The sequence below is a fragment of the Canis aureus genome, chromosome 1 (assembly GCF_053574225.1).
Source record: "Canis aureus isolate CA01 chromosome 1, VMU_Caureus_v.1.0, whole genome shotgun sequence".
Taxonomy (NCBI): Eukaryota; Metazoa; Chordata; class Mammalia; order Carnivora; family Canidae; genus Canis; species Canis aureus.
In genome coordinates, this window is record NC_135611.1 from 113,655,423 (window position 1) to 113,675,274 (window position 19,852).

The following is a 19,852-nucleotide window of genomic DNA, read 5'->3' on the forward strand; positions in this document are numbered from 1 at the left end:
GAGAATCAGAGGATTGCAGCTCTGAGGTAAACTTTTATTTCTTTCTTGGCTGACAGGACTCTTCACGCCCATGCTCCTCCTGGCACCTTTTCTCCTGCCCACACAGTGGCAGCCTAGTCCACAGGTGCCATGGCCACAGGGGTTGGGGAGTCACTTCACATTCCAGGCTGGAGGAGTGGGGGGCTTGGGGCTACTGTCCCCCCAACAAACCTTTGCCAGCAAGAGGCCATGACACCCCCAACCCCCAATCCTGCATCCTGGTGGGAGGTGGCAATGCCTCCTTCCAACTCTCCACATAAGAGGAGCACAACCAGACAGGGCAAGCCACAGGGCCCCAGCTCCAGTGATGGCAGCTCCCGACACCGGCCCCTGCCCGGGTCACCACCTCAGCCCCCAACCCAGGGCAGCAGAGGTTTCTCCTCCTCCTTGGTCCTCAGCGTCAGACGGAGCCCTCCACACCAGGCAGGACAGAGGCAAAGCTGGAAGCAGCAGCGGTGGCAGAAAAGGAGCAGGCACCAAGACTGGTGGGCTGCTGGGCCTGCAGCACGGGGCCAAAGGCTCTCCCGAAGTCAGGGCAAGCTGTCTGTCCATGCAGCTCTGGGGCTGGCCCCTAGGTGGGTGTGGTCGGCTGTGACACGGGTACTTGCACACCTTTCTGTCCAGATGCTAGGGGTGAGACGAGGAGACAGTCATGAGGGAAGGGACACAGAGGCCAAGAAAAACATGGAAATATGAAGAGGACCACAAGGGATGGGGCTCATGCCAGGGGTCCCAGGAGAAAGGGCTGTCTAGGGGAGATGGGCAGAGGGGAGGAAAAAAAAAAAAAGACTCACAAAATGTAGGAAGAGAATGATAAAGCGAATAAAGGGACTTGAGGCCTTGTGAGGTACACAGACTAGGAAGGGCCTGAGAGAAGGGATGCCATTTGGGAAGCAGGTACCTAGCTGATACTTGTCTTTGGCCGCTGCCCGCTCCTTAGCATCAAAATACCAGACAGTGATGGCGTACCTGGGGACCAGAGCAGCCCCAAAGGGCAGTTAGGGATCACTGTTCAATTCCAGCCACCACCTCCACGATGACACTGCAGTCCACCCTTCTGAGCTTGGTTCTATTCCCGCCTAGGCCCCTCTCAGCACTTCACTTCCTAGCCACTCCTGGGGTCTGACAAGACTTTGTTGGCACAGAGCAGGACACCTGAGCACATCCCCACAAGTATCCGTCATACCTGGTGGCATAGGCTGGTTTCACCTCATGAGGGTTCCGCCGATCAGACCAGAAAATGAGCAACCGATCAAAGAGTGGTTCGATGTTGGCAACCACAGGCCGGCCCTCAGGGAAGATCTGCAGCAGGCCGCCATGCACCTGAGGGCAGGCCAGAGGATGAGGCAGGAAGCTGGCTGGTCCAGCCTGGAGCTTCTGCCTTGCCCTCTGGAGCCCATGCTCTGGATGCCGCAGCTGCTCATATCACTCCCTCCCACCACTCAGGCTCTTAATAGTGAGTGACAGCCCAGAGTCTGCATCACCAAGGAGCAGGGTAGGAAGCTACTAGAGACAGGAAAAGGGATTGGGGGGTGCTGCCACCAGCCGGTCAGCTGGAGACAAGGAGGCCCACTTCCCAGGAAGAACCAGCCAGCAGGCTGGCTGCACTGCCCCGCTGTGGCTGAGAACAGGAATGGGAGAATGCTAGAAACTGAGCTGGGAGTGCAAAAAGGAGTGCATGCAACCACCTCACCCTGATCCCCACCCTCACTCCCACTCCCACCCCCTACCTTGACGTCCCAGTTCTGATTCAGGTAATAGATACAGGTGATGCAGCGCCCATCGCCGTGGGGATTGTCAACATGCCTCACGTACCCCAGCCCGTTGCCTGGGTAACACGCCACCATAGCCTGGCAGAGACAGATGGGAATGGGTTTACGGGGCTAGGCAAGGACGTTTGGGGAAGCAGCCATTACCTCCTCTCTCACCCCTCCCAGCCCCTTCTCTCTCCCTGGACACTGCCAAAGGCTTCTCCAGGGGCCAGACCTTCATCAGCCAAGCCACCATCTACCAGAAACAGCTCTTGGGCCTTGATAGCCCACTACATGACTGCACATGAGGACACTTTTGTATTTTCAAATTGTCATCACCAAAGAAAAGGTGGTGGTCATTACACACACACACACACACATACACACACACACCCGTGCACATTGCACCCCAGATCCTGGCACCCAGATGGGGCTCAATGAGTAACTCAGGGTTTTATTTTTTAAAGATAACCCAACCTCCCCCTACTTCAGACCCATCAGAATAAAACCAGTGTACATATTTTCTGGTAAGGAGGGATGTGGCCTCATAGCCCTGCACCAGGGGTTCTTCACCCTGGCTTCAGTATGGGATCACCTGGGATGCTGATGCCCAGGCCCATCTCACATTCAGAAATACCTGATCTAAGGTAGAACCTGGAATTTTTAAAGATTCCCCAAATAATTCTAATGTGCAGCAATGCTGAGAACTGTTGCCCTTGACTACAAAGAATCCCCACTAAATAACTTCTGTGAATCCTACAAACAAGTACCAAAACCGTGAATGTGACTAAAACCTGACCCTCTAGCCCCCACTCCAAGGATAACTGCTGGGTAGTTCTTGACCGTCCCATCACCTGAATGGGCCGCAAACGCCTCATCCATTAAATAGACTAATAAACACCTCCTCTGAGAACAGCCCTCTGGAGATTCCTGACTCCCCCAGACCTTGGCCAGTGTGTGTACAGGTCTAGCCCCAGGGTTCTGACTTCCTCTCCCTGCTGGCTGCCATCCCCCTGGACTATGTGGAGGCCTGGGCCTCAGCTGCTCATGGGGCCTGTTTTTCATCGGGGAGCCAACAGAAAAGTGGATGTGGGGTGAGGGAAAGGGTCCAGGCGTTCCTTCAGCCCTAACTCCCAGGTTCAAGGCCCAGGGCAGCCACATCAGCTGTAACATCATGCTGGAGACTTTGCTTCCGGTCTCCGGTTCCTCATCTGTGAAATGGAGCTGATAAACTATTTCCCAGGCAGTTGTGGGAATTGAGTACGACAAACGTTTGGGAAGGCACCAAGCACAGTGCCTGCCACGTGACTGAAAGCCAAAGCGCAGGCTGAAATGATGTTTAAAAAAAAAAAAAAAAGTCCTTGTTCTACTCTTTGTCTAAGCCACTTGGGAGGGCTGCATAAGGCCAAAGGGGGAGTCCTGGCATGCAGACCCTCCAGCTCCTTGGACCATCTGTCTTGACACCGTGACCCATTCCAGGCCAGAGACAGCCGGCTGCTGCTCCTCATTAACACTCAGCTACATCTGTGGGTCACAGCCCTGAGATAAACATTCCACATCAAAAAGATGGGCATTTACTGCCCAAACAGGAAGCTTGCCTAGCACTCCAGAACAGGCCAGACTGACTTCTCAGCCTTCTTCCAACACATTATTCCCAGGGCTCACACGGGCATGAACGGTCAGCAGCTCTCCATCAAACATGTGTACCCAAAGCTCCACAGTACCTGCCCTGGAAAAGGAGAGGCCAGTAGGGCCGCAGCTAGGTAAGGCCAGCCAGCATTGGAAAGCCATGCTTCTCTCTGGCAGGAACAGGGCAAGACCCTGACCCCCACATCCCCTGGGTTCAGGAGAACCTTCTTCGCACTGCTTACTCTCTATAAATGGGTCAGTGCTCTGAGCAACCATCTCACTGGGAGGAAAGAACGTGGTTATGCCCGGGTGGCCTGCCATCAGTGAATCACTGAAGCCCTCCCCGGATCGAATCCAAGCAGATTTTGCTGGTTCTGCACAAGGATGTGGTGGGGAGAGGGGTCCCATGCTGCAGCCTCTCCCCGCCAGTCCATCTCCACACAGCAGCCACAGACCCATTCCTCCAGCTCTTCACTGTTCAACCTGCTTCAAGACTCCATTGCATCAGGAGAAAATACAAAACACACATTTCATATTTTCACAGCCCCAGCCTCCAAGGCCACCAATCTCAACTATTACTCCCTTCACTCCGCTCCAGCTTCTCTAGGCCACCTGACTGCTCTCTGACCAGGCCACGTTCATCCACAAGGCCTCTTCCCTGTCTGAAATACTTCCCCTGGTCCTCCCTTGTTTTTGATGTCTCAGGTCAAAGAGCACCTTGAGTATTCCAGCTGAAGGCATCCGGGCTGATCTTCCATTCCACCCCTCCCGAAAGGAAATCAGTCCAGGTACTTGTTTACTTAGTTCTGGCCCAACGAGCAGAGCAGCCGTGTGGAAGCCCCTGGGGCCAGGCGTGTCTCCCTAGTGCCCAAGCAGTAGCTGCTTACTGAAAATCCTCCTTCCTCTAGGTCTCAGAGCTCCGTGGAGTCCTGTCCTGCTCACCCTCACACGGGGTCTCCCGCCATGCAGGCAGGGACAGCGTCTGTATTCTGGCCTGGAATGGGAATCGTGCATGAAGGCTAGGCACAGACAGAGACCCTTTAAACTCCACTAATCTCCCTACATACAGGCTTTGGGAGGGAAGGGGAGCATCCTCTGGCCCCCAAAAAACACTTACTTCCTGCCCACATGAGGGAAAGGGATAACAAGCAGAGTGACATGGAAGCCTGCTCCTCACCCATCTCAGGAAAGGGGCAGCTAGTGTCAGAGCACCGAGAGACTACAGAATTAAAAGCTATTGGTGACACGGTGCCAAACCCCCCCCCCCCCCCCACACACACACCAGAAACTGCGGACTGAGCCAATGACAGCAGGCCCCACCTCCGAGCTGCTCTTAAAGGGGTAACCAAGCCAGCCAGGCCCTCCTTGCGGTTCCCTATGGTTGTCCTTGATGGCAGTAGGAGTCCACTCTCTCCCACCTGCAGTCCCATCAGCAGAGGAACTAGAGAGTTGGGAGAACAGAACATACAAGCTCCAATCTAGGGGATACCTGGGTGGCTCAGCAGTTGAGCGTCTGCCTTTGGCTCAGGGTCTGTGATCTAGGGTCTCGGGATTGAGTCCCGCATCAGGCTCCCTGAAGGGAGCGGTACGTCTGCCTATGTCTCGGCCTCTCCCATGGGTAAAAAAATCAATCTTAAAAAAAAATTAAAAAAGCAGCTCCATTCAGACATTCAGGAATGACCAAGAGACAGGTTGTTGCTGGCCTGAGCCACACTGGTGATCTGTGCCCGCTCCACCCACACCTCAGCACCCCACACTCTCATTTCAGAGCGTGGGGAGAGAGTCCAGATGTTGGCCGTTGAAGGAGTGGGCATCTCACTGGGGCAGGGGCACTGAGAGGAACTCCAGTGATTGGGTTCGCTCCTCCCTTCCTTTCTCAGTTTAGGCTGGTTTGCTCTTAACCTCCCAGGGCAACAGAAGTCACCCAAAGCTAAAATTGTCCCAACACTCTCAGCCCCCAATCTTAGCCAGGGTCTTGTCCCCAACCACATCCAAGGCACCAAAGGGGAAGAGATCTGTATGCTTTACTTTCCATTCACCTCCTAAACTGCTAAGACTAGCTGGGGACTTAACCGATTTTCCCATCTGGTGGATTAGCAAACAGGCTCAGGAAAGTGTGCTTCAGTTCTCAGTCTCCCCTCAAACTCCCTCCTATGAGGCTGGGTGACCTGAGGTGAAGATGCTGAGCACCTGGTGGCCAGGGAAACTCCCATTCATCTCTCCTGCCTGCACAGGAGCAAAGACCAGGAAAGGGCCTCTTCTGGCTCTCAAGCTATCAACAAATGGGAGGAAGAGGGAAGTAGGACAAGTTCTAGCTGCGTGGAGAGGATGCTGGCCCCGGACTGAGGAAGCATGGGTCCCTGAGCCAGCTCCAGCTGGAGACAGAAGCTGCACAGAGGCAGAACCCAAGATGGGACCAGAGGGAGGAGGGAGGCGAATCAGGAGCACAGCCTCATGCCTGCTGGGAAGCAAACAGCCCTGCCATCAGCCAGGCATCGCTGGTGTGCAGCAGGCATTCCCTACAGGGCCTTGGCCAAATAATACTGGCCTTGGACTCAAGGCCAGAGCCCTCTCACCCCTCTATGAAGAGAATTATTGTATCAGGAGGCCAGAAAGGCCCAATAGACCACTGTCTTGTGCAGAGCTCCTGACCCTCAGTTCTCAAATGGGCAGCTGGAGATTCAGGAGGTGCTGACAACTGCTCATAAATAGACAAATAAGCATTTTTTCTAAAACAGGGTCTGTGGTTTTGGCAAATTCTCAAAAAAGCCGAGTTCAAAAAAAGAAAAGATTAATAACTACTCCAAAACAAGGAAAAGGTACCAAGACAAAAAAACAAAAAATCAAGAGAACAAATCAGAACCAAAAATAATAAAGTGACGGACAGACAAGATGGGAAGGATACAAGACAAGCATTAGGATGGGAAGCATAAGAAAGATGGAAGACAGGACCCTCCCTCCTCCCCTAGGCCAGCATACAGGCAGCCAGTGCCACCCTCGGGAAGCTGTCCTTGCCACAGATGCCACAGTACGGCACATGGGGTACAATGTAGTCCAGCACAAGTGCAGCAGGCAGCACCTCCTCCCTCAGCCTGGCACTGGCCTCACCACCGCCACCCCCCCCCCCACTCCTCCTGGGAGACAGAACAGACAGACCAGAGGACAGACCAGAAACGACTGAAAGGAGAGATGAGACAGGGATGGATGAAAAGATAGGGGATAGGAGAAAGAATAAGTGCACAACCCCCAAAATCCTCCCAGGGAGGGAGAGCCCAAATCAAACTCCAACACCAACATTCACTCCACTAGAGCTGCCTAAATCCTTTTGTGACCCCAGAAGCCTATCTTCAAGGGCACTGATGCTCAAAGCACCAGGTCTCCAACAAACAAGTACTGGGGGGCCCCCCTCCACACAAGGCCCTCCAAGTCTTACCTTGGTGCGCCCGTTGATGACATAGCCACCTAGGCGCCCAGCGCAGTGGCGAATCACAGCATCCACATGGGCCATGAGGACCCCAATGCTTCGGCAGCCCGGCTCATGGCCTTCCACCCAGGCAATCTGGTCCCCACGAATGCTGCGTGGCGGGATAGCCCGCTGGCTCACCAGCTGCCCGTCACGCAGGCGCCCGCTCCGCTTCAGGGCCTCCACCTCAGCCAGCACGCAGCCACCCAATGCCGCCCCCAAGAAGCTGTCCTTGACACAGATGCCATAGTACCGCATGCAGGGCACAATATAGTCCAGGGCCAGGCGCTCTGGTGCGGCGGGCAGCACCTCCTCCCGCGGCCCCACGCTGGCCTCTCCATTGCCACTGCTGCAGCCCATGCCGCCCTCCCCTTCGGCTTCTGCCTCCCGGTTCTCCTGCCTGGCCCAGGACCGCTTGCTGGGTGCTGGGGCATCCCCACCATCCTCTGCCCACTTCCGTTTGGGGGCCTCAGGCCGGGCACCCTGGGCGGCCAGTCGCTGGCACCCCTTGGTGACCAGTGCTGCAGCGCCCTCACTCTGCAGCGGGCGCAGCTCGCCACCATCCTGCCCGCCGAAGCCCTCCCGCAGGGGGCTGGCTGTTGTGGAGGTGGCTGTGGCCCTGGGGGTCCCACTCCCCGCCGAGGCCTCACCAGGTGCTCCTGGGCGGTGGTAGGAGGGTAGCAGTGGACAGGGCAGGTAACTCTCCACCCCCATCCTGGCCCGGCCAGGCTCCAAGGGCTCTGACACAGAACCCGGCAACTGAGGAAGAGCCTGACTCAAGGGCTGTGGCTGGCACGGGCTGTCCATGGCAGCAGTGTCTTCATCCCCCGGGCATGGAGGGCACGGCCCGGGCCCATGGTGCCACCCTCCTCCGCCTCCGCCTCCTCCACTTGATGCAGCCGGGGGCCGGGGCAGCTGAGCCTGGTGTACGACAGGGTGAGGCAGGGCAGGCAGCAGAGGCTCTTCTCGGGCCCTGAGGGTGCTTGCTGGTCCCCAAGTCCTCTGCTGCCCCTAGGGGCTTGGGAAAGGACCCGTCAGGGTGGCTGAAGGGCAAAAGAGAAAAAGGAATGTGAGAAGAGCTAGAGGCACTCCAGCTGGGGTAGAGGTGAAGGGTAGCAGGGGCAATAGAGAGGAAGGCAGACTTGGCTACACAGACACCCCAAACCCGAGGCCACATTGGAGAGAAAACCATGGGAATTGGGGAGGGGGGTGACAATCACGGAGAGAGGAGTGAGGCTGGGGAGATGACCCAGAGACACAGAACTGTGGTGGGGGCTGCGGGAGAGCATCCTGAGAAGAGAGAGAGAGAAAAACAGAAAGGACAGAGAAGACCTAAAGTAGAAAAAGAATGCTGGAGCAGTGGGGGAGCAGTGGGGAGCAGGAGATCGGCCTGGGGATTCCAGACACGCACGGCGGGAACGGGGGGCTCCACACACACAGCAAACCGGGGAGTCCAGAGACAAAGAGAATGGGGGGCCCAGAAGCGGAAAAGCCGACCGGGGAGAAGCTGGGAGGGCGGGCCTGAGACAGCGGGACAGAACGGGGCGGAGGGGTCAACCTGAGCCCAACGAGAGGAAGCCTGCCGGCGGCTCACACACACCCAGACGGAAGGGAGGGCCTAAGACAGACAGACAGACGGAAGGCAGCCGCGGGAGGAGGGTCCACGGCGACGCGGGGGAAGGGCGGGGGAGGGTTCACGCACTCGGGGACAGGACGGGGGAAGGCGGCCCCTCCCAGCCCCCTTCCCAGCCGCCTTCGGTGCGGGCCTCCCCGCTCGGGGCGCTGGAGGCGATCGCGGCCGGGCCGGGGGACCGCTGGGCCCCCGCGCCCGCTCCCCTCCCCCCTCCCGTCCGCCGGCACGCGCCCTCCGCCCCCACCCCTACGCTCCAACGGCCGGCACTCAGCGAGCCGGGCGCGCTCCCTCCCCCACGCCCTCCCCCCTCTCTCCTCCCTCCCTCCCCCGGCTCGCCGCGCTCCGCCACGCCGGGCCGCCGCGCGTCCCCACACCCCGCCCGGCTCGCGCCGGCGCCCCGCCCCGAGAGCCTCCTTCGCTCCCTTCGCTCCCCGCTCCCTTCCCTCCCCGAGCTCTCCTCACCGAGCTTTTTCCTCCGGCCTCGGCGCCGCCGTTTGTGCCAGCCGCCCAGCGCCGCACAGCGCGCCATACCCCGCCCCCACCTCCCGCGACGCTCCGCCCCCGCCTCGCCCGGTGGGCACGTGACCGCGCCCGCGGAGGACACCGCGCGTGCGCAGGCGCGAGCCGCGCGGGGCGGAGCAAGGTAGCGCAGGACAACCCCCCCGCCCCCCGAGAGAGGGGAAATGGGTCGGTCGCCAACGGGAGGCTCATTTGCGTGCTGCGCTCCGCCCCTTACGGGCGAGGAGCGGGAAGGCCTGAGGGAGTTCAACGGTTAGGCCAAACGACGTGGGAGGGGCATGCAAATAGCGTTATTTGCATGGGCCGGCCCACCCCTCGGAGCACCGAGCGGTGGAAAGTGACATGCAAATAATATTATTTACATGGGCAGTCCCGCCTTCTCCCAGCCCCAGAATAGGACTGTGATAGAGAAATGTCAAAAAAAAAAAAAGAAAATGTCTGCGCATTTGGTAGAGAAACGTATAGAAACGTGCACATTAGTCATTTACTTAAGTACTTTTTATAAAGGAGGGAAAGAAACCGTGGAAGGTCCCTAAGGGAGAAAGACTGGAAGGGATGTGCCACAGTAAGACCAGCTCCACCCTGCCCTGTCGGGACAATTGTGAGAATCTATAAAGCAACCTAGGAAAGCTACTCAGAGTTCGCAGACAGGACATTTGTCTGACAGCCTCGGGTCTCGGAACATCTTAGGTGACCTAGCCTGGAAGGACTATGCAGATGAGGTTATCTAAATGCCCTGCCCCCTCCACCATCGCCAGGGCGGAGGGGGGGTGCGGGGAAGAGGCCGCAGGCTCAGGGATCAGGCCTACCTTGTGAGTGGTTTGGTGCTGACTTGGGGATGGCAGAGAAGCTGGAAGTGTCCTGAGGGGGGGGCTGCACCTGTCCCTGGCAGAGTACTTGCAAGTATGTCAGTTCACCAGGACACAAGAGATATACACCAGTATCAAGTATGCACAAGTCTCAAATATGCGCAAGTTGCACAAAGGCCCACAGAGTCTTCGGGAGCATACTCAGGGTTCATGGTCACACGCAGGCGTGTCAAGGGTGCCAAATTCACACAAGACACACACAGACCTCAGGGGCATACACACAGTGTCACACACACAACAGTCAGACACGGCCTGGGACTTTCTAGCATCAAACATGCATGGGTATTATCTCCTGGCCTTAATTTTCATTCCCTGGCCTTGGTCCCAAACAACACCAGCCTCATGGTTACAATCACTAAGGACACAAAGTAGTCACAGGCAACAGTATCACACACAATCAGCACATATTCCTACAGGTACCATCATACAGGTCACAAACACAGGACATCAGCGCCCCACAGGTGGACTTCCAGCATGCCTGGTCACAACATGTGCAGTTAAAAATTCCCTCCACAAGACCACTGGAGTCATGGTGTACCCCCACACCATATCCAATCCAAAAACATGGCCCCCAAACACCATGACACATGGTTCTTCCATCAGGGACCTCTTCCATCTCCCCTCCCTCCCCATCACCCCAAAATAACAGAGGCCAAGACACAGGTGTAAACAATGCTTTATGGGGGTGGAGTGGGGACTGGACAGGCCTCCAGGCAATAAATAACACGTACTCGCAATGGCGGGGAGCTGGGGCCAAATGCCCAGGTCTCAGGCTTTGGGAACTCTTCGAGTATGGTTAGGGGTTCCGGGGGGATAGGGGTTAGCCAAGACAGAGGAAGCAGCAGCAGGTACGGATTCCCCCTTCCCCCGTGGCTCAGTCTTGCCCCTCAGCCAGGCCCCACCAGGCCAGGGAAGGGGAACAGGTGGCGGGGCAGCTTCTCTGGGGCCAGGACAGGTGAGGGGCTCGGCCTCCCAGGGCCTGGGTCTGGGCCCCGGCCAGAAGGGCAGGGCTGGTCCTGGAGAACAGGTGAGCTGAAAGAAAAGTGTGTAGTGAACTAGAGAGATCCTGGGTCTGTCCAGCCGGTGTCTCTGTCTCATTTCTGGGTATCTTCCTGTCTTCCTATCTGTGTCTGTCCGTATCTTTTCTCTTTCTTCCAGAGTTTCTACATTGTCTGATTTTCTATTTCTTGTCTGCAATTTGTGGCTGTCTCTCTGAGGGTACTTACATCTCCCTGTTTGTCTCAGAGAGCTGACCCAGTGAGTCTGCAGCAGGATATTTCAATATCTAAATTTCACACTCCCACCTTTGTATCTCTGTGTCCCTCTATGTTCCTGGATCACCCCAGCTCATTCCAATGTTTTCCAAACTGAGGAGACACCTTTGGTTAGTAGTTGTTGCTTCAGCTACAATAGCATTACCTGGGAGCTTCTAGAAATCCGGAAATCCCTTCAGAATCTCTGGGGTGAGGCCCAGGCATCAGACTCTTTTAAAGCTCTCCAGGTGATTTCAGTGTGCAGCACTGCATTAGTGGGTTGGGAAATCAGTTTGGTGGGCCCTGGCCACTTTTCCAATGAGATAGAATAAAATAGAATAGAAAATATCAGAGTGGCATCATATGTAAGAAGAATGTTGCTCCACAGACATAGCAGGCAAGATTGGTGGGTGTCAGAGGCTGGCAGGGGGAATGGGGAGTGACTGTGAAAATGTTTTGGAACATTTTCATGGCTAAATGTATGCCGTTGTGAATTTCATCTCAATAAAAAAAAAAAAGCAAAGAATATTAGTGCTAGAAAAATATGTTTCAGCTTTATGTGCATGTAACTGCATCAGATCGAGACATAAAATGTATTTTCTTGGGGCACCTGGGTGGCTCAGTGGGTTGAGCAGCTGCCTTCAGCTTAGGTCATGATGGCAGCGTCCTGGACCGAGTCTTGCATGGGGCTCCCTGCTCAGTGGGGAGACTGCTTCTCCCTCTGCCCCTCCTCCAGCTCCTGCTCTCTCTCACTGGCTCTCTCTCAAATAAATAAAAATCTGAAATAAATTAACTGATTTAATTTAATGTATTTTATCCTGAAGATTGTAGTCAACAATGTTTGAAAAAGCACTGTCTTACTACATTTGATTCACTGAGGGCAAACTCTGAAACGGATGCTATATACTAAGCCCTCGGGTGAAGAATACCCACCCATCCATTTCTCCACAGCCCAGATTCGTTAAAATGGATAGTAAAAAGAAAAATAATAAACAGCTCTCATCTATCAAGTCTTTACTAAGCATCAGGCTCTGTGCTAAGGACTTCACATGACTTGATATCATTAATCTTCTCAACACCCACAGGAGGGTAGGCCCTATTATTAACCCCATTTTACAGGTGAAAAAGAACAAGTCCCAGAGTGGTTAAATAATTTGCCCAGGGTTGTGCAGGTAGGAAGTGACAGAGTCAGATTTGAAATCCAGGCAGCCTGGCTCTGCAATTTTCGACCTATCACCGATCCTTCCCTTCCCAGATGGGGAAGACAAACTTGATCACGACCAAGTGTGCAGAGCTGGATGCTTTAAAGAGTAAGGGGCAGCTGTGAGACCACCCAGTTGGAGGCAGTGACCCCCCCATCCGGGAAGCTGATAAAGGTGTCCTGCAGGAAAAGTCATTTTAGTGAAGACCAGATGAGGAGTGGCAGCTGGCATAAGAAAAGAGGCCGGGGCACAGCAGATGCAGAGGCACGGGAGGAAAAGAGGGATGCCTGACACACTCACCCTTGACTCCTCTCTCTCAAATGCCATGTCCATTCATCAGGAAATCATGTTGGCTCTGCCTTCAAAGTGTATCCAAGGTCTAAGCACTTTTCCCCACAGCCACCCTGGAGCCGCCAAGGGCTGGAAGCAGGGGAGGCCGGGGGCGTGAAGCACACAGGAGAATTGGCAAGACACACACGCTCTCAAAGAGGTGGGGAGGGGACCTCATCCTGCAGGACCTTGCAAGCCCAGAAAGGAGTGTGGACCAAGCATAGGGGAAGCAAGGCTTCCAGGAGGAGGCAGAGGAGGGAAGAGAGGGAAGGAACAGTGTTCCTGGCAGAGGGAACAGCGTAAACAAAGACCCAGAGAAACGGGGAGAACTTCAGGGTGGCTACAGCAGCCTGAGAGGTCAGGAGGGGTGTGTGAGTTGAGACAGGTGAGGCTGGCAGGGGCAAAAACCAGGCTAGGAGCCTCCGGCTGTGTCCCATGGACCCTGGGAGCCATGGGTGGTTTTAAACGGGGGAGGGACAGAATAGATTTGTGCTTTAGAAAGACCCAGTGGCTACATCAAGAGGGACAAGACTCAGTCCGTCCTCTACGGGCACCCCCACCCCACGTCCTGTCCACCATGGTCTCTCAGCCTGACTCTGCAGTAGTCTCTCACTGGTCTCTCAGCAACCACCCTTGCCCACACCCTCCTCTCCTCTATATGCAGCCAGAGGGATCCTGGGAACACCTGCGTCGGGTCCTGTCCCTTCTCTGCTCAGAGCCCTCCCATGGCTCCCATCCCAACTGGGGTATATAACCCAGAGCCTCCTCACGGACAACAAAGCCCTATCTGATCTTCCCCCCCACCCCTGACCTCATCTCTTCCTTACCTCCCCTACCCCCCAATACACACATGTACTCCACTCCAGCCATGCTGGCCTCCCTGGACCTCCTCACCCAGCTCAGGCATGCTTCTACCTCAGGGCCTTTGCATTGGCTGTTCTCTCTGCCTAGAACACTAGCCCCCAGGGACCCATATGACACCCCCCACCTCATTCCCCTAGCTTCAGGTCTTTGCTCCAATGTCACCTTTTCAGGGAGGGATTCCCTCATCATGGAAAATTCCACTCCTCACCTCCCTACCCCTCACTTTCCTTTATTTTTCTCCATAACTCTTATCTTCTTAACTACTGTATCATTTTCTTATGTGTCTTGTTTATTGCCTGCCTCCTCCCAAGAGCATGTTGGCTCCATGAGGGCAGGGATTGTTTGGCCCACTGCCTGAACAGGATCTGGCACACAACAGACACAAGCTCAATATTTGCTGAATTATGAATGGGTGGGTCAGAGATCCGGGGCAGGGAGCTGGTGGCAAGATGGAAAGGACGTCCCCGAGGCCAGGACGATGGCTCCTTTCATGCAACTGTTTCTGCATCGTTCTTTCTCACCCTTTCTCTTGTCACCTCTCCCTTTCTGTGTCTCTGTCTCTGCTCCACATTCCCCCTTGCTGGGACCCCACCCCTGCCATCCCCGGGCCCAGGCTCCCACCTGGGCTCCCACCTGGCTCCACATGTCTCAGCAGCCACAGGGCTGGGGGGCCACGGCCTGGGCACTCCGAGGCTGCCGCAGCTGGCGGAGGGAAGCATCCCCGTACTGAATGCCTGAGCCCATCCTCTCGGGGTCCAGCTCACCTGGGGGTTGAGGGGAGGGGGACAGGAGAGAGGTCAGGACTAGTGTCCTGAAGACTTCCGGGCCCTGCCTTCCACTCCCACTCCCACTCTGGGCAGTCAGGGGCCTCACCTGAGTCGATCTTGTTCAGGATGGTGCGGGCACACTTCAGGAAAGCCTCTTCCACGTTCTCACCCGTGAGAGCACTAGTCTCCAGGAACATTAGCTCTGGGGGGCAGGGCCTCGGTGAGTCCCTGCCCTTCCCTTGACTCTGACCTACCACCTCTGCCCTTACTACTTCAGGCCTTTGCGCTTACCATTGGTCTGCCACCAAGGGACCCCCTCCCCAGGTGGTTCCCGCTAATACGCCTCCTCCTCCAGAAAGGCCTCCCTGACCTCCCAGCATGGATCAGGTGCTCCCCCCTCTTCAGGCTCCCACAGCCCCGAGAGCTTCCCCTATCCCAGCCCTGACCTCTCTGGGCTATCACTGGAAACGGTGGTGTCTCCCTTCCCTACCCACTGGACTGTGAGCCTGTGAGAGCTGGGCCTAGGGTGTCTTTAACGCTATGTCCCCACCACCATCTGGGACAGGCCCAGGCCCACCACAGACAAACCTTTAGCCTCAAAGCCATATCTTTCTGATGGCAAAACATCGTCTCAACTTGGAGGTTACAAGCTGGAGGAACATGGACAGACCCCGAGCCAGTAGATGTTTGGCCAACACGAACTTTTCAAATGAGTTTATATTTGCACACCTTTTGACGTGGCTGTGGGGCCTGTCTACACCCCGAATGCTGGTGCCTGCTAACTTGGGGTCCACCCTATCCTGTCTCCCTTAATCACAAAACAGGCCTGTCCCCTCGAGCCATCGGAGTTTGCAACCTCCACATTACACCAATACCCAGCACTGGCCGAAACCCTCTTAGCAGCCAACATTCATCAAGCGCCCGCTACTGTGTCCAGGCAGTGCCAAGGGCTCTCCGTGACCAACTCCCTTAAGCATCACACGCTATGTGAGGCAGAAACATCGTGACTCCTCTTTTCCAGATGGGGAGACAGGACCAGAGTGGTCACACAGCTCACATGTGGCCAACACTCGAATTTGAACCCAGACCTCTAAATCTCCGCATTCCCCTGCTAGGGAGAGCCACAGAGGCCAGGAGCCATGGGCCCCAGGGGACACCCCCTGCTCCTCAGCCCAATCCCTCCCCCACTGGCCCACCAGCAGGTCCTCACCATTCTCCTGGGCAAAGCGGGAGGCCTCCAGGAAAGTGACCTCGCGCTCAGGGTCCAGGTCTTTCTTGTTGCCACAGAGGATGACCACGATGTTGGGGCTAGCCAGCGTGCGGGCGTCCGTCAGCCAGGCAGCCAACGAGTTGTATGTCTCCCGGCTATGAAGAAGGGAGAGAGGAGGAGGGCAGGCACAGGATAGGGGGCCCCCACCCCAGCCCTGCCCCACCCTCTCCGTGCACCCACCTGGTGATGTCGTACACCAGCAGGGCTCCAGCCGCCCCTCGGTAGTAACTCCGTGTCACCGACCTGTGGGGCCAGGGGGACCCAGTCACCCCCAAGGCTGGGGTCTGCCCTGAGACTGCCCCCCTCTGCGAAGAGAGACTGATGCTGGTGGTTCAGAGGGCCCCCCCTCCCTGGCCTTTACTGCTGACCTATCCCCCAGAAGCTAGCGGTGTTCTGGTCTCACCACAATTTCCTTCTCTGCTGGTCTCTCTCCTTGTCTCCCTCAATCTCCCTTAGCTGTCTGTCCATCGGCCTCAGAGGCTCTCCCTGTCTTTGACTCTGTGTCCCTGTGTTCCCTTTCTCTTCAGTGGTCTGTGTCTTTCCGTCCATCTCTCTTACATGTGTGTCTCTCTCACTCCCTTATGTCTCTCTATCTCTGTGTGTCTCTCTGGCTCTGGTTCTCTCATCCTTTTTTTTTTTTTAAGATTTTATTTATTCTTTAGAGACACAGAGAGAAAGGCAGAGACATAGGCAGAGGGAGAAGCAGTCTTCCCTGCGGGAAGCCTGATGTGGGACTCGATCCCAGGACCCCTTGGGCCCTGAGCCAAAGGCAGACACTCAACCGCTGAGCCACCTAGGAGTCCCTCTTCTTCACTCTTGGTTTCTCATGCATTCACTCATGCCTCATTTCGCCTTCTTCCCTTTGCCCATTCCTGGCCAAGTGCTCTGCAACTACACTGGCTTGTCCCTCTCCTGCTGCATCTTGGGGAGGCCCTCTTCCCAGGGTGGCTGCATCTGCCTGCATCTCCGTGTCACCTGTCTGGGTCCTCCTCAAATTCAACCATTCCACAAGCACTCACTAAGCACTTAGCACAAACCCAGCGCCAGCCACTCACCCTTCGCCTTCTCTCTGTCTCTCTCACATGGTGATATCAACAATATCACCAATATTAACTTAGCAGCTACGACGCCATGCTGGCTAGGGACCACACTTCTCCATGGACTCGATTCCCTCATGTCCCTCCTCTCTGTCTCTTAAACTCAGGGTTTCTGTGCACCAACCACCTTGTCCGCAGCCATTTCTTGAAGACACACTGTATGCTGAGCCCTCCGCCATTCTCTCTCCCCCGCCACACAACATCCATTTCTCCACCTCTCTGGCTCCTCCTGTCCCACCCTCCCTGTCTCCGGCTTGGACCTATTTCTCTTTGTGTCTCTTTATCATCCTTCCCTTGCTCTTCTTCTCAGTCTCTGTCTTTCTCTGTCTAATTCTGAGTGTATCTCTTTCGCAGTTTCCTTCTCTTTCAATCTCTCTCTTTCCACCTCTACCCCTGGCCCCCACCCCAAGCGCCTTTCCCCAGGCACAAATCTCCATCTCTCCAGCCTTATGGCTCGATCTACTGCAGTCTCTCTAGGGTCTGTGGGTCTCTCCTTTCATTATGCTTCTTTCTCAGCCTCATTCTCCCTTGCAATCCTTGCTCTCTCTCCAGGACCCCTGCTAGCTCTGGCTATAATAGGCACCTGTACTGAGTCTCTGCCTTTCTCCCGCAGCCTCGCCTGCCCTCTCATTGTCTCTGTGCTTCCGTCATACCTCCAAGTGACTGCACACACCTCTCTCTCTGTCCCTCTATCTCATTTTGTCTCCTCTTTCCTCTGTCCCCCTCCCTTGGGAGCCCGGCCCACCTACCGAAACCGCTCTTGGCCGGCTGTGTCCCAAATCTGGAGCTTCACAGTCTTCCCACCCACGTTGACTACCCGAGATCCAAACTCCACGCCGATTGTGTGGTTGGAGTCCTGTTTGACTGGGAGTGGGAAGGAGAGAAGAGGCAGTGCAGGGGCTCAGAAGCTTCCCTGTCCTCCCAAGCCTCCTCAGCCTATACAAAACCATTCTCATTGCTGGGGTGACTGAGATCCTCAAGGAGGATCTAGCAAAGGCGAGGGCCAGGCAGCCAGCACTGAAATTGTACCTACGGCCAGCCCTGCCCCTGCCCACGCTATGCCCACACCCACAGTTCAGTGCTCCCGGGACCACTCCCAGAAACTCACACTTATTCTCAATGAACTGATGAAGGAGACATGATTTGCCAGTTCCTGCACTGCCAATCACCAGGAATTTGAAGAGGAAGTCTGAGCAGATGGAGCCAAAATCAGGGAAACCCATATGGAGAGAATGATACAGGGCAAAAGATGGAAACCAAGAGACCATCACAGTTACAAGGGGACAAACAGACACAGGCAGAAACAGAGCAACAGTAACAACAGACGATTCATATACAGTGCTTACCCATAACAGGCACAGTTCTAGCTCTTTACTACGGCAAGCTCACTTAATCCTCAGAAAAACACTACAAGGGAGGTATACCAACAAGTATCTCCATCTTCCAGATGAGGAAACTGAGGCCAGAAAGGTTAACTGGTCTACCCAAGACCCCATAGCTGGGCATAGCTGGGATTCGAACCCAGCTCAACTGGCTCCAGAGCTCAAAAGCTTAGCTATGATGTTGTTAAAGCCTCTCAAGATCCATGTTACCCAGGGTGACAGCCTTGCCCTTGCCCATCACGACCTCACCTCCTACCACGTTCTCATTCACTCTATTCTAGCCTGGGGCCTTCAGTCTATTCCCTGAAAATGGCAAGCTGGTTCTCACCTCAGGATCTTTGCACTTGTTCCCTCGGCTTTTCTCTACTCGTTGAAGGAATATAGCTCCTTCTGATTCTTACACCAGTGCTGTTTCTACGGCACCCTGTCCTCCCACCTCCTATTCATCCATCCATCCGGATTCTCCAATTCTCAGTCCCTCCATCCCTTCCTCGGCCCGAGGCCCTCTCAAGTTTAAGCCCCACCTACCCCTTGCCACTAGTCCCTCCCACCACCTAATTCAAGGACGACGCATCCCCAACCCCACTGCAGCCCTCTCCAGCCAGAGCAATCCCAGGATCCACAGCAACCCCTCGGGGTTCTCCCAGCCCACCATCCCCAAGCCCTGCCATTCACACGGTCAGCCCCACCCCATCCATCCAGACTCCGCCCCGACACAGTAAGAACCATCCTTTCCTTCAAGGCCTGCCCAAGTCCATCAAGACTGGCTCCCTCAAATCCCGCCCCAGATCTATTTAACCCACACACCAGACCCTCAGGCTCCGCCCAAATCCATGAAGCCCAGCCTCGTACCCATTAAACCCCTCCCAGCAGCCACTAGGCCCTGCCCCATGCCAGACCCCGCCCCCTGGCACATAAGGCCCCGCCCCACTCCCCAAAGGCCGCATCCTCCCTGGGCCCAGACCCCAGACCCTGGCTCCGGCCCACCACCCTCACCGTAAGTCTCGGCCATGACTCGGTCGCGGCCGCTCGGGGCCGCAATATGGCGCCGCGGCCGCGCCTGCTCCTCGGCTGGCAGCCGCTCCACTCCGGCTGCAGCCCCGGCTCCTTCCTACTCCCGGGACCGGCGCCGCCACTTCCGCCTCCACCCCCCACAGCGCGACCCGCTAGGGCTGCGGGATACCAGGCCACGCTTCCCGAGGGCAGGGATTGGTGAACTCGGAGGCCGGGAGGCGGGACAAAGGGCGCGGATTGGCCGCGCGAGAGGGGACGGGCCAAGGGGGGCGGGACCAAGACGAGCGATTGGCGGAGCAGGTGGGAAGGGACCGTACGGAGATGCTTTAGCCCCGCTGAGAAACGGATTTGGTCAGGAGTACGGGTGCAGAGTCGAGACTCCGGATTGGGTAGGAGCGGACCTGGGGGCGGGGGCACGGCTGCAAAGAAGGAGGCATGGACAGGATTGACAGAAAGACCCGAAAAGGAGCGGGTATCGAGCTGGGGAGCGCTTTCTCAGACCTCAAAGACAAGAAAGACGAAAACTGGAGGGGTGGGGGGTACGCGCTGGCTAACCTCCCCCTTCCCTTTGCAGATGGTCTTCCACGATAACCTCTTATTCTGTTATTCTGTGATTTATGTCTTTCTCGTGGCCTTATTGGCTCCTTCCCAACAGTTCAACTCCCTCCCCTTGGTCTAGAGAGGACACTAAAAAACCCGCAACCGGTCTGTTCAGGCTATTCCGCCTTCTCATTTGCTTGTGTATCTAAGTTTAGCCCACCTCTGGTACC

The 19,852-nt window shown here is 56.0% G+C and overlaps 2 protein-coding genes across 8 annotated transcripts; both read right to left on the minus strand.

Moving 5' to 3' along the window:
* Positions 1-13: 13 nt before the first annotated feature.
* On the minus strand, positions 14-9,099 carry EGLN2 (egl-9 family hypoxia inducible factor 2). Of its 4 annotated transcripts, none has more exons than XM_077850927.1 (6): positions 8,978-9,099; positions 6,853-7,925; positions 1,770-1,889; positions 1,226-1,362; positions 941-1,008; positions 14-666 (listed from the first exon to the last, which is right to left on the minus strand). In XM_077850927.1, the coding sequence occupies exons 2-6, from the start codon at positions 7,687-7,689 to the stop codon at positions 611-613; spliced, it is 1,218 nt and encodes a 405-aa protein (XP_077707053.1). In that variant the 5' UTR covers positions 7,690-7,925; positions 8,978-9,099; the 3' UTR covers positions 14-610. The 4 variants fall into 4 exon arrangements, with proteins under 4 accessions (XP_077707053.1, XP_077707060.1, XP_077707070.1 ...); XM_077850934.1 differs by lacking the exon at positions 8,978-9,099 and adding an exon at positions 8,585-8,728; XM_077850944.1 differs by lacking the exon at positions 8,978-9,099 and adding an exon at positions 8,483-8,628.
* Positions 9,100-10,563: 1,464 nt separating this feature from the next.
* Positions 10,564-19,229, minus strand: RAB4B (RAB4B, member RAS oncogene family). Of its 4 annotated transcripts, XR_013353926.1 has the most exons (9): positions 19,065-19,229; positions 17,795-17,875; positions 17,436-17,550; positions 15,770-15,832; positions 15,530-15,684; positions 14,426-14,521; positions 14,186-14,316; positions 11,323-11,466; positions 10,564-10,935 (listed from the first exon to the last, which is right to left on the minus strand). XR_013353926.1 is itself a non-coding variant. In XM_077851147.1 (8 exons), exons 1-7 carry the CDS (start codon positions 19,078-19,080, stop codon positions 14,201-14,203), a joined length of 642 nt encoding a protein of 213 aa, XP_077707273.1. In that variant the 5' UTR covers positions 19,081-19,229; the 3' UTR covers positions 10,564-10,935; positions 14,174-14,200. The 4 variants fall into 4 exon arrangements, 3 of the variants coding, with proteins under 3 accessions (XP_077707273.1, XP_077707263.1, XP_077707285.1); XM_077851147.1 differs by lacking the exon at positions 11,323-11,466 and having other exon boundaries at positions 14,174-14,316; XM_077851137.1 differs by lacking the exon at positions 11,323-11,466 and having other exon boundaries at positions 19,065-19,228.
* Between the last annotated feature and the right edge of the window lie 623 nt (positions 19,230-19,852).

Excerpts from the sequence above, each read along its gene's own strand:
- EGLN2 (XM_077850927.1), bottom strand. The coding sequence starts at position 7,689 with ATGGACAGCCCGTGCCAGCCACAGCCCTTGAGTCAGGCTCTTCCTCAG. Across the intron at positions 1,890-6,852 it reads TCATCAACGGGCGCACCAAG|GCTATGGTGGCGTGTTACCC; the intron begins GTAAGACTTGGA and ends TGTCTCTGCCAG. Across the intron at positions 1,009-1,225 it reads AAACCAGCCTATGCCACCAG|GTACGCCATCACTGTCTGGT; the intron begins GTATGACGGATA and ends TCTGGTCCCCAG.
- RAB4B (XM_077851147.1), bottom strand. Across the intron at positions 14,522-15,529 it reads CCGCTTTGCCCAGGAGAATG|AGCTAATGTTCCTGGAGACT; the intron begins GTGAGGACCTGC and ends CCTGCCCCCCAG. Across the intron at positions 14,317-14,425 it reads CCTGAACAAGATCGACTCAG|GTGAGCTGGACCCCGAGAGG; the intron begins GTGAGGCCCCTG and ends CTCAACCCCCAG.